General features: G+C 44.9%; 1 protein-coding gene and 1 pseudogene across 3 annotated transcripts; both read right to left on the bottom strand.

Moving 5' to 3' along the window:
• Positions 1-2,190: 2,190 nt before the first annotated feature.
• Positions 2,191-2,685, bottom strand: LOC136329284 (small ribosomal subunit protein uS15-like; annotated as a pseudogene).
• A 5,503-nt stretch (positions 2,686-8,188) lies between these two features.
• Positions 8,189-13,510, bottom strand: LOC136332109 (kallikrein-8-like). 3 transcript variants are annotated; one of them, XM_066271395.1, is made up of 6 exons: positions 13,412-13,510; positions 12,968-13,045; positions 12,359-12,518; positions 11,868-12,127; positions 9,820-9,953; positions 8,189-8,389 (listed from the first exon to the last, which is right to left on the bottom strand). In XM_066271395.1, exons 1-6 carry the CDS (start codon positions 13,446-13,448, stop codon positions 8,234-8,236), a joined length of 825 nt encoding a protein of 274 aa, XP_066127492.1. In that variant the 5' UTR covers positions 13,449-13,510; the 3' UTR covers positions 8,189-8,233. The 3 variants fall into 3 exon arrangements, with proteins under 3 accessions (XP_066127492.1, XP_066127493.1, XP_066127494.1); XM_066271396.1 differs by having other exon boundaries at positions 11,868-12,028; positions 12,968-13,066; positions 13,412-13,428; XM_066271397.1 differs by lacking the exons at positions 12,968-13,045; positions 13,412-13,510 and having other exon boundaries at positions 11,868-12,124; positions 12,355-12,517.
• Between the last annotated feature and the right edge of the window lie 57 nt (positions 13,511-13,567).

The raw sequence follows: 13,567 nt of genomic DNA, 5'->3' as shown, positions 1-13,567 counted from the left end.
GGAGTCAAGGACCTGCTGAGCTCAGGAATAGTCTGAGTCTTGGGTATTCTACTGTGGGCAATATTCTTGCCCTCATCCCCTCCTACATATGGTCTAGACCAGTGGTCCCCAACCCCCGGGCCATGGATCGGTACCTATCCGTGGGCCATTTGGTACCTGTCTGCAGAGAAAGAATAAATAACTTACATTATTTCCGTTTTATTTATATTTAAGTCTGAACGATGTTTTATTTTTTAAAAATGACCAGATTTCCTCTGTTACATCGGTCTAAGACTCACTGTTGACACTTGTCTTGGTCACGTGATACATTTATCCTTCCACCCTAAAGGCCGGTCCATGAAAATATCTTCTGACATTAAACCGGTCCGTGGCCCAAAAAAGGTTGGGGACCACTGGTCTAGATCCTACACTGCAACCTCTGAAACTTATCCTGGCTGAATCCCTGCTATTTATTTGAGCCTGAACTCAACCCTAACCCTAATATATGGGTATGAATCAATACAGAAGGCTTTCCTATTTCCACCCACTAAATGCTTACTATTTTAATTCATCTGTTTCTCGTACAAATCATTATGTAATGTAATCCTTTATTCCGGTGGTTCTCAAACGTTTTGAAGTTGGGGTGCATTTAAGATTCTACAAATAATTGTAGGTACACTATATACAAATTTCTGAGAAATATGTTATAATAATTAAGTCAAATATTAAAGAAAAATATATAGCCCAAGCATGCTTTTATGGTAATTAAATGAAATTAATATGACAAAATTACATTTATTCTGATATTGAAAAACATTTTTATGTTACATTTTTTGTTATGCTTTTTAGAATTTGTAAAAAAGAGGGGTTAAAAAAAGACAAAAAAGTTATCTTTTTATATATATAGATACATTTTTAGTAAGATTTAGTAAATTCAGCAGGTCCCAGCATGAATGTGTTGTTTTCATTCTTGTGTTTATGAAAAACATGAGCCTGATGTGTCCTAGTGATTTCTTCAATATTTGGGCATATATCTGAAAGGCATTCTCCTTTCTTTATACTTTTTTTTTTAACAGAGACAGAGAAAGACAGAGAAAGGGACAGACAGACAGGAAGGAAGAGAGATGAGAAGCATCAATTCTTCGTTGCGGCACCTTAGTTTTTCATTGATTGCTTTCTTATATGTGCCTTGACCAGGGGGCTACAGCAGAACGAGTGATGCCTTGCTTAAGCCAGTAACCTTGGGCTTCAAGCCAGTGGCCTTTGGGCTCAAGCCAGCAACCATGGGGTCATGCCTATGATCCCATGCTCAAGCCAGTGACCCCACGCTCAAGCTGGTGAGCCCATGCTCAAGCCTGATGAGCCCGCACTCGAGCCTATGACCTCGAGGTTTCAAACTTGGGTCCTCTGCATTCCAGTCTAATGCTCTATCCACTGCACCACCACCTGGTCAGGCTCTCCTTCCTTTATATTTTTGTATAATATTTTATGCTATAGTTTTATTCTGATTTATAGGATCTGTTTCACACTGAAGAACTTTTGAATCACTTTCATCGTAATAATGTTGGGATGGGTTTCTTCATAGAATCATCTTGATTTATTGTATTCATCCCAGTAGTAGCCTCTGAGCACTTACTCTGAGCCGGAATCGACTCTGGCCTCTGAGGACACAACATTAACCAAATAACAAATATTCCTTCACAGAGGCTCTTACTCCAGAGGGTGAAGACAGTGATTAAAAAAGATAAGAACTTCAAATTTATAGTTTTTTACTTGGCAGTAAGTGCTGTGAAGAAAAGAACCAAAAGGAGAGATAGAGAAGTATTAGCTCTTATTTTTACTCAGGGATCCCTGTGATTATAATATTAGGAATGGTGGTTCATTCAAAAGCTCCATGTTAAGAGGACATTGAACATAATCTTGAAGGAGGTGGTGGATGAATTCATGTAGCTACTGGGTCAGTGAGTTCCAGGCATAGTGAACAGACAGATGAGCAGGGAAGGGGTGATCTAGAATGTTCCAGCAGGGAAGACTTTCGGACCGAGTGAGCCAAAGTAGGAAGGCAGGCAAGGAGATCAGAAATATCACAGGACTTGGATGACACAGGAATTGAGGAAATGGCACAACTCTGGCATTTACATTGGATAACACAGAAACCACTATCAGATTATTACTAGACTGCCAATTTCTTTTTTTTTAATTTTTAGAAAATTTATTTCTTGCGTACATAGACACTTTATGCAACCAGGGCAGAGGCTGTGGATGACTCATATTTCCAATTGGGTGGGAGGACTCGTTTGGTCTTATAATAGCGAGCCAACCGGTGAATACAGCTCTTGATCAGAATCAGATGGAACTTAGCATCCTTAACCTTTCTGTTCCTCTCAAAATGTTTTCAAATAGCAAAAGTTTTCTTAATTAAATGGTAGAGATCCTCAGGAAGATCAGGAGCAAGTCCTTTGGACTTAAGAATTCTCAAGATTTTATTGCCTGTCACAAAACGTACTTGTGCAACACCATGTGAGTCTCTCAGGATCACACCGATTTGTGAGGGAGTCAGGCTCTTCTTGGCCAGTTTGTAGATCTGCTCCTTCATGTCATCAGACGTCAACTTCATCCAGGTGGGGATGCTGCGGCGGTAGGGCAAAGCCGACTGGGACAGGCCCTTTCCGGGAGTGTGCATGCGACCCATGATGGCAGCGGACAGGCCGACTGCCAATTTCTAATAGTAGAATTGACCCCCACTTCTCCCTCAGACACCAGATATGTTTCATGCCAGCCATAATCAAAAAATTTCCCACAAAGGAGTCCTGAGCGAGATGGCTTCACAGGCAAATTTTATCAAACATCCAAAAAGGAATTAATGCCTATCCTCAAGCTATTCCAAAAAAATTAAAAAGGAGGGAAGACTCATAAGGTCTTCTGATGAGACCAACATGATCCTCACTCCAAAACCAGACAAAGAGAGAAAACTATAGGCCAATATCCCAGATGAACATAGATGCAATACTGTATTTCCCCATGTATCAGATGCACCTTTATTCAAAAAGTTTGAAGTCTAAGAACTGGATGCATCTTATACACTGGTTGTAGATTTTTTTTTTTTACTTGCATTTCCCATTTTTTAACACGGATGAGGAGTTGTATGAATTTTATGATGAATAAAACTTGAGTTCAATAACTTTATGTAATACAGTTTTTTTTCAAATTTCAGGCCTCCAAATTAAGGTGTGTCTTATACATAGGAAAATATGGTAACTAGCAAACCAGATGCATTAAAAATATATTAAGAAGATTATACACAATGATCTGACTGGATTTATTTCAGGGATGCAAGGTTGGTACATATTCACAAATCAATAAAAGTGATACTTTACATAAAATGAAAAATAAAATTACATGATAATATCAATAGATGAAGGAAAAGCATTTGATAAAATTCAGCACTCCTCTGAGCAAGGTGGGAATAGAGGGATCATTTCTCAATATATTAAAGGTCCTATATGATGAATCTACAGCCAACATCATACTCAATGGGAAATCTGAAAGCATTTATGCTAAGATAAGGAACAAGACAGGATGTCCACTTTCACCACTCTTATTCAACATGATATTGGAAGTTCTAACCATAGCAATCAGAAAAGATGAAGAAATAAATTTGGAAAGGAGGAAGTAAAACTGTCATTATTTCCAGATGACATGATATTGTGCACAGAAAACCCTAAAGACTCAATGGGCAATGGGTTCAATGCAACTTGTGATGAGGAAGATAGAGATGTTAGGGTTTTAAGATCTCTTGCTTGATGAACATTCAGTGCATATCATAGTCAGAGTTTATCAAGAGCTTATAACAGAGTGCCTGACCAGTGGTGGCGCCATAGATTGAGCATTGGCCCAGGACACTGAAGGCCCTGGTAAACTGAAGTTGCTGGTTAACTCTGACATACCAGCTTGAGCCTGGGGTCACTGACTTGAGCATGGGATCACCAACATGACCCCAAGATCACTGGCTTGAACTCAAAGGTCACTAGCTTGAGCCCAAGGATTCTGGCTTGAGCAAGGGGTTGCTGGCTTGAGCAAGGGGTCACTGGCTCAGCTCGAGCATCCCTTACCCCCTTTCAAAACATGTATGAGAATCAACTAAAAAAAAAAATAACTAGGCCCTGGCCGGTTGGCTCAGTGGTAGAGCATCGGCCTGGCATGCAGAAGTCCTGGGTTCGATTCCCGGCCAGGGCACACAGAAGAGGCGCCCATCTGCTTCTCCACCCCTCCCCCCCTCCTTCCTCTCTGTCTCTCTCTTCCCCTCCCGCAGCCGAGGCTCCATTGGAGCAAAAGATGGCCCAGGCGCTGGGGATGGCTCCTTGGCCTCTGCCCCAGGTGCTAGAGTGGCTCTGGTCGCGACAGAGTGATGCCCCAGATGGGCAGAGCATCGCCCCCTGGTGAGTGTACTGGGTGAATCCCTGTCGGGCGCATGTAGGAGTCTGTCTGACTGCCTCCCCGTTTCCAGCTTCAGAAAAATACAAACAAACAAACAAACAACTAAAGTGAAGCATATGAGTTGTTGCTTCTCAGCTCTCTCCTTCCCCCTTCTCTTCCCTCTACTCTCTCTCTCTTTCTCAAAAAAAAGAGCTTATGAGAGGGTGACAAAGGTTTCTGACCCTAATTTCAAGCATAATTTTAACTCTAGCCTTTACTTTCACACAATTCTCAACTTCAATCTCAACACAAGCCCAAGACTCAACCTATGGCTTCAGTTGTAACTAATCCTAAACCTTAGTACTGCTTTATTTACATCTCAACATGGCACCTACTTCTTGACCAAGTTCCCGACTCCAAATATCAATTCAAGCTCCCTCTCATACCACAATCAACCTTAAACTTGACTCTGGACTTGAACCCTGGCACCATAATTATAAGCTATACTAAACCCTGTACTAGACACTAGATGTCACCATAGAGTTATCCCAAATGTCACCCAGGTACAACTCAGACTCCATTCCGTATCGTTATCATACATATTTCAGGAAGTCAACATGGACATCCTCTTCATGAAACCACCTCCAATTCACATCTGACACCAATCTTAACACTCTGACCCCAACCCCAGCCCTATTCCCATTCTACACCCAATTTCTACCTGAAATCCCAAACTCCTTTTCATACCCAGCTCTTCCCTTCCTTTTGTCAACTCTGCACACTACCTTGACTCTTCCTTTCACAAAAACTCTAACAGAGTCTACCAAATAACAACACACCAAAGTTGACACCATACACACTAAATAAATCCAAGCCAAATTACCAAAATTACTTTTTAAGGCAAATGGGAGGATTAAATAAAATGGTGAAAGGATGGGCATTCGCGGGCACTGAATTAGTATCAGCTGTCTTACCACACCATCCGAGAATACAGCAACTTCAATTTCTTGTACTTCTGAATGATGTGTCAGACACTTGTTGGAACTTGTCATTATTTCTCACATAGATTCAAGCGAGTATTGTCTTCCTTGTTTTTTTATATATGAGAAAAGGGAGTTTTAAAATAGGTGAGGTCACTGGAGCAAACTCGCTCAGCTAAGGCAGAATTTGAAGGCTGGAAAATTGCTCAGGGTCTCACCATTGCACAAGTCTACACTCTGTGACAGAGATTTCCCTGAGAAACTCTCCCTCACTGTCGGATTCTCAGTTGGCTGAAAACAAATTTAGGACCCCATGAGTCTCTTAATGATGCCACCCATCTCATTGGCAAGAATCTCAAACCTCAGGGCTGTCATGCTCTTCAGTTTAGTCCCTGACCCATCCCTGAATTCTTCCCAGACACCCTGGCTCATACCACCTTTAAACTCTGACCTGTCTCCTGAACCTCTGTCTGATGGCTCATTCAGGTGTCCCCAAACTATGGCCCGCGGGCCGCAATGCGGCCCCCTGAGGCCATTTATCCAGCCCCCACTGCACTTCTGGAAGGGGCGCCTCTTTCATTGGTGGTCAGTGAGAGGACCACTGTATTTGGCAGCCCTCCAATGGTCTGAGGGACAGTGAACTGGCCCCCTGTGTAAAAAGTTTGGAGACCCCTGCAACTGGCATCTGCTTGTCCCAACAACATTCCCTTGCCCTAGGGGGATCCAGGACACTGACCTTGGAAATTTCTCATTTATCACCTTGGGTTCTAAGGACCAATTGTTCCTGACTTACTGGATTTACTTTCTCTTTCTTTAAAAACATCACCCAAAATTAAAACAAAAAAGAAAAAAAAATTAAGAGAAAAAAACATTACTTCGCTTCTTGGGAAGCTACTCCTTCATATATTTTGGTGTTAACTGTCCACTATACTTCTTTAAGCCCTCTCACCCACTTGTTTGAAAGCATCAACAAAGATAAGCTAACGAGAGCACCACTTCTTCCTTAGAAATGATTGATTCAAGAGTGGGGGGTTCTGTTCAAACTGGACCCATCAGAGATCTTTCCTGGGACTAATATCAAGATGCCAGGAGAAAAGAAGTCTTGCTTTTTGCTGAGTTTGCTTAATTGGGTCTGTCTGTAGTTGCTGTGTTTCCTCCCAAGTTTACAGTGGCTAGAAAGAGATACATAAGAGAAGGGCAGACACAGAGGTGAACAGCTGAGAAATATGGGAGAGAGAAACAGAGGCAGACAGAGGTGAGCAGAGCAAGAGAGCAAGAGTGTGCCAGAGGGACAAAAAGAGAACTGATTGGCCTGACTTACCATTTCAACAATGGGAGACTCCTGTATCTGTCATCTTGAGCCAGGTCCACAGCCTTCTTAGCCACCTGAGTGAACCAGTCCTCTCTTATGCATCAGCCAGTTTGAACTGAGGCTCTGACACTTGTACCCAAAGTCTCCCTGAATCGGCTGAAAGAAGCTCCCTGTCTATGTGGGTCCTTCCAGGTTTTGTCCATGTTTTGTCCTCTGGTCCTCTGCCACACTCCACAGTCTATGATTTTATGCCTGAATTTTTGGGTGATCTTGGAAAAACCCCTTCACTGCCTTGACTTCAACCATCCACCTACTTAACACCAGAAACCAATCTTCCAGTCCTTTCTGGTTTATGTTCCACTGGGGACATTTCAATATTATATAAATGTTGAATGCTATGAAGGAATATTTCTTAGCTCTATAAGATGTGATGATGTAAGTTTGTTATGTTTTTAAATTCTTGACTTTTAGAGCAGAGGATTGTTAACTTTTCCTTTAGAGAGCCAGATAGTATATATTTTAGTTTTTGAGAACTAAGAGACAAAATCAAGGATATTATGTAGATACTGACATACCAAGGGAGAAAGTAAATTTCCACACATTTTTAATTGACATTATTCAAAATATAATAATTAACTATTTACTACGCATTATTTTTTTGTCATACAGGTCCATTTTTAGCCTGTGGGATTTGGCCTATCATCTGTAGTCTGTTTCAGCAACATATAATGAAATATTAAAGAAGGAAATGATGTCCAAATTTACTTCAAAACAATGGGGGGGCCCTGGTCGGTTGGCTCAGTGGTAGAGCGTCGGCCTGGCGTGCAGAGGTCCTGGGTTCGATTCCCGGCCAGGGCACACAGGAGAAGCGCCCATCTGCTTCTTCACCCCTCCCCCTCTCCTTCCTCTCTGTCTCTCTCTTCCCCTCCCGCAGCGACGCTCCATTGGAGCAAAGATGGCCCGGGCGCTGGGGATGGCTCCTTGGCCTCTGCCCCAGGTGCTGGAGTGGCTCTGGTCGCGACAGAGCAACGCCCCGGAGGGGCAGAGCATCGCCCCCTGGTGGGCGTGCCGGGTGGATCCCGGTCGGTCGCATGCGGGAGTCTGTCTGACTGTCTCTCCCCGTTTCCAGCTTCAGAAAAATACAAAAACAAACAAACAAACAAAAAACCAATGTGGGAAGTAGAGTCTCCCTCCACCATGGTTAAAAAAATTTGAGCTGCTCAGGAAGAGGAAACATAAACCCTTTAAGTCTGTCTTTCACAGGACAGTGCACTGGATATTAGAAAACACTTATATGACTTCTGTCTGCTGAACTTAACTGCCTCTTCCTCCAAGCTCTTCCTGGAGAAGGGGTCCCTTCAGGTAGTGGTAATGGCTAGAGTGGCCATGGGGGTTCTGGTTCTCTCCAGACCTCCTGCCAAGCCTCCCATCAGGGGCACAGATTCTGTCCCCCCACTCCTCCCAGCAGGGACAAAGCAAGACAAGTAAAGAGCCAGGCAATGGTTTTAGCTTTATTTGGGGGGGGGATCCAAAGCTTGTCCTGGGCTCAGCTCCTGTTGCCTATGGTCTTCTTGATCCAGTCCAGGTAGCGGCAGAGGTTGGTATAGACACCAGGTTTATTAGGCTGCCCACAGGGGTCCGATCCCCAGGATGTGATACCTTGGAGAACACCATCACACACCAGTGGGCCCCCGGAATCACCCTGGAGGATGTAGGGGTAGAGTTTCACTTCAGATGCCCAGCTGTACCCAGCATGTAGTACCAGCTCAGTACCATGATTGGTCCCCTCTAGCCATTGGAGATAAGAGTATTGTCTCCTGGTTCCAACTGCTCGTTAGAATGAGAGAGAGATTGAAAGAGACATGGGGCCTTTCATGTAGGAGGGAACAGACAAATCTAAGGATGGGGAGAGAAATCCTGACCAATAGGAAAGAGAATGCTCTGGAAGGTCCAACCTAGAGAGAAGACAGTGGGAACTGAGCTGATGTGTTCTGCATTCCTGACTTGAGGTGAACAGATCATTGACTCCAGTCACCAAACATAGGAGATAGGGACAGGGATCTTTGAACACACACACACACACACACACACACACACACACACACACACACACGACATTGTGGGAGTCTTTGTAGGAAGAAGCCGTTGTTCCTGTGAACCACTTAGAGACATTAATTCCAAGGCAAGATCACTCAGAAAATGGCTGTTTCTGGTCACTGGGAAGAACGCAGTAGAGCATTCATTGTCTTAGAGTCCGATCATTGTCAAAGAATGGGGCTTCCATGAAGGGGACAAGCCAGGGAGAGCCTTGCAGGATTGAAGTTCCAATAATGGGGAAAATGGTGTTATATCTACAGCAAATCCCAAGATGAAAAATGGATGGGGAGTCTTGAAGGAGCACTGAAGTCCATGAAACCATTTCCTGGACAACAGGGAAGAGAGACTTGTTCCCCTAAAACCAATCATAGGAGCAGGCAGCTGTGCTAGGGAACCCAGTCAGGTGCCAGAAAGAAGTGGTTGACTAACTGGTCAATGGCAGAGTCAGCACAAGTGTCAGGAACTAACACTCAGAAAAGGGAGCAGAAGGCTGTGTGCCCTCCAGCCTCAGACTCTCCATCATGGACTCTCCTCTCATCCCCTTTAACTGCCCCCACCCTGTGAACCTCATCCAGAAGACAGGGATTCCAAAGAAAATGACAGAAACTATTCAATGCTCTGATCTTGTGCTGTGTGACCTGTGGGGAGAGTGTGGCCTTCTTTTGATATTCTTCCCACTTTATAGAGATGGGAATGACCTCTGTAAGAGCTAACTCTTTGGAGTCACCTGCTGCTATGCCTCTGGTCTCTACAGAAAGAGGGAAGAAAGAGGTTTCTGACTGGTTAATTCAGAAGTAATTTTATCACTGGCCCAGTAGCTCAGTTGGTTAAAGTGTTGTCCCTATATGTCAAGGTTGTGGGTTTCATCTCTAGTCAGGGCACATACAAGAATCAACAAATGAATGAGCAAATAAGTGGAACAATAAATCAATATTTCTCTCTCTCTCTCTCTCTCTCTCCCCCTCCTCTCTAAAATAATAAACACTTCAAAGAAAATAAAAGTAATTTTAATTAGTTAATTAGAAAGTCACTCACCTGGCATGAGTCAGCCCCACTACTGTCACCTGCACAGACCATGCCCTCTGTGATTTTCCCGGGGTAGTCATCTTCACACTCTTTCCGGGGAAATATTTCTACTTCTGCACAGTTGAGGGTGTCAGGAAAATTCTCTGTGGGGATAGAAGTTGTAAGTTTCCAGAGAGAGAGCAACCTTTTCTCTCCATCCCTGTCTGGATCTAACCTTTCTTCTGTGAATCCACAACCACACAGTGGAGTTTTTGACACATTTCTCAAGGCTACTCAATACATGAAACAAAGCCATAGCTTGGGCTGTTTCCTCTTCCCCACCCAGAGTAGAACCATTGGACTCTACCTTTTTGTGTGTGTGTGCCCTGAGTCATTTTTAAATTAAGAATCAAGGCCTGACCTGTGGTGACGCAGTGGATCAAGTGTCGACCTGGAACACTGAGGTTGCTGGTTCAAAACCCTGGGCTTGCCTGGTCAAGGCACATATAGGAGTTAAGGCTTCCTGCTCCTCCCCCCTTCTCTTTCTCTTTCTCTTTCTCTTTCTCTCTCTCTCTCTCTCCTCTAAAATGAAAAAATAATTTAAAATAATTTAAAAAATAAAAAAAATTTAAATTTAAAAAAAATCAGGGGAATGGGGGACTTGGAAGTATCCTCTTGTGACACCTCTGTCCCACTATCTCCAGTCTTCCCATCCCCAGACCACTAGCTTCTCAATATCAGTTAAATCCTACTTCTTCCAAATGTTACCTCCTCCTAGAAGCCTGCTTTGACCATTTTAATTAAAACACCACACCTCCATCACTCCCTATCTTCTTAGCATCTATGGTATTTCATTATAGCCCTTAACTCTCCTTCACATTTTATTTTATATGTATTTGTTTATTGTCTACTCCTCCCACCTATCATGTAACTTCATAGGAATCAGGACCCATACAGTACAGTACCTGGGGCATGCCAGATCCCAGAGGTAAGTGTTGAATGAATGACTAGAATTCATTCTTTAATTATTAATGAGTGCAATTCATTTTTTTATTAGCCTTTGACAATGGACTTAATGGGAAATGTCTCTCTGGCACTTTGATGTGCCAGAAGCTCTATAATGTGCTCCATCTCATTGAGTTTTCACAACAGCTTTTGGAAGGAGGGTTGTATTCATTCATTCCATCATTCACTCATCCACATAATCATTCAACAACTATTTATTGAGCACCACCCTGAGCACTAGGAACACCCAATGAGGAAAATAGATACAACACAAGCTCTTACGGAACTTAAAAATCTATTGGTTAGTTATCCCATTTTGCAGATAAGGAAAGTAAGTTCACGAGTTGGGAAGGGACTTGCTCTGAGAAAAATGGACAGAGCCATGGTTTGCACAAATTTGCTTGGATCCTGAGCAGGTGGGTTTTCCCATCATCCGATTTCTTTTTTTTTTCTAGAAGTGAGAGTCATACAGGCAGGGACCTGAACCCTGGCTGTGTGACTTCCTGGTGAATCACATCGCCTCTCTGAGATGAGCCCAATTTCTTCACTATGAAGCAGGATAAAAAGCTACCTGGACTCTGACATCCAGAGTTTTTGGTCCAGAATGAAGAGGGAACTGGAAACCTAGACATGGGTCCTGGGCATGAAGGGTCTGTGAGTGATCTGGGGCCGGGAATCTTGGGGTGTTAAAGGAAAAAGTGCTGAGAAGTCCATTTTCTTGGACTGCAGCAGATCTTTTGTATCCCAAAGTCTATTAATGAGATTATATAAAGTCCTATACAACAAAGGTCTCATAACAGGGTTCTCTCTGCCATAAAAGAGAGATGTATTCATTTATCCATTCATTCACTCACCCATTTATGTTTTTGAACCCTGCATAACAATGTGTTAGCTTGCTTCCTTTCTCCCATCATTCTTAATAATATTCTGGCCTTGAAGCTTCCTTACATGGGCCACTTGTGAATTTCAACCTCAGCATTCACCTTCCCTTCCATATTCCCTTCTCGGAGTAAAGTTTTGCCAATTGCTTGGGGTTCGCTGGGCCAACCAGCTCCTCCTCCCCCTCCTACTACCTTGGGGGCTGGTAACAGTGCCCCAGCCTGATATGGTGCACTTCTGGCCATCTCGAGGGCAGTGATCTGTCAGGTTGATGGGCTTCACTTTGGGCCCTAGGGATGCTGGACTACGTAGTCGAACGAGCATCAGATCATGGTTGTTGTCTCCACTGCTGTAGCTGTAGCAGGGGTGTGGGATGGACTGAGCCACAGCCTTTTCTTGCTCTGGCCCATTCTTATTCTGCAGGCTGTAATCTCCTAAGCGTACTGTGTACCTCCTGTAATGAGGGGGTTATTCTGAGATCCAGCCCCATCATTACAGCCTCCTCATTCCAGAGCCCAAGACCCGGCCCCTCCCCCCTCAGTCCCAGGAGTCTAAGCCTTTCACCCCCTCCTCTCTCAGGCCTCCTCTCTTAGAGGCCTGCCACCAAGCTCTCTCTTTCCTGAGGTTAGTTCCCAGTACCCCCTACCCCAAACCCAGCCCACCTCCGCCCCAGGCATCCACTCACGGTTTTTTACAGTGGGCTGCTGTGAGGACCCAGTTTTCATCTACAAGGACACCCCCACATAGGAGCTGGACGCCCTGGAACAAGGCCGACTGCCAAGGCTGCGAATGGGGCTTGCACGTCTGGCCTTTCAGAATTTTGGACTCCTCTGCCATCCAGTGTCCTGCAGCGAGAGGGAAAGGGTTGGATCCCCATTCCTAGGGCAGTGGGGGGGGGCGGTTAGAGAGCAGGAAAACCACTGTGTGTTCAAAGGGACACAACCCAAGTTCTGTTTGTCTTCTCATGTGTCCACACACACTCCCATGTGTGGCTTTCTGTTTGCACATGCCACATGGATACACACATATACTCAGTGAAACCGACAAGTCATCACACAGAGCCACACACCTGAGCATGCTCCCACATGTGTTCACATGCTCCTATACTCCTGTGTGTATGTACACACCCATCAACAAGCAACCCGCAGTGCCATGTTTCTGCCTGCCCCCAGGAAAGCAAGCCCACAGATGCCCCCACATGCGATTGTACACTTCACACATCCCACTGCACGCACCCACATGGCCACCACGGCATGCCCACAGGCCCACGCATGTGCCTTCTGGCCCTCCTCACCTGCACAGGCTTCCAGCAGCAAGAGCAGGAACATCCAGGTCCGCATGGCAGCAGCCGGTGGGCGTCCCATGCTGGGGCCTGGGGGAGGGAGAGCAGGGGCTGAGAGTAGAGGATGGAGGGACCTGAGATCCTATTTCGATCTAAGGGATGGGGAGGGAGTAGAGCATCCAGAGCTGTTCTTTTGGGTCTTGCGGGAGGCTGACACCTGGATTCTTGGGTCTGAGGAGAGAGGGTGCTGCTGGTCTAGGTTTTTATGTGCCCGGAAAAGGGAGGTAGGATCCTGAACTCCTGAATCTCGGGGAAGAGGAGGCTGGGGCTCAGATTCCCGGGTCTTGAAGGAAGAAGGGATATGAGGTTAATGCCATGGGTCTGAAGGAGGAGGGGTCTGGGGTGCAGATGTCAGCGTGGGAGACTTGACAGAGTCCAGGGGGCGGGGTCACCTACTGATTCGTCCCCTGTGGAAGAGGTCCCAGTACTTCATCTCTCTGCCAGGTTCGGAAATCTGGAGCCTTTTAACTGGGAATCCCCGCCTCCTGCTCCGCCTCCTCCTGCGCTGGAGCTGGCAGAGCGTCCCTGGGCTTGAGTGAGTAGGGACTGAGG

The sequence above is a fragment of the Saccopteryx bilineata genome, chromosome 3, assembly GCF_036850765.1.
Source record: "Saccopteryx bilineata isolate mSacBil1 chromosome 3, mSacBil1_pri_phased_curated, whole genome shotgun sequence".
Classification (NCBI taxonomy): Eukaryota; Metazoa; Chordata; class Mammalia; order Chiroptera; family Emballonuridae; genus Saccopteryx; species Saccopteryx bilineata.
Note: the sequence above shows the minus strand (reverse complement) of the source record. Positions and strands in the feature narration are given on the sequence as shown.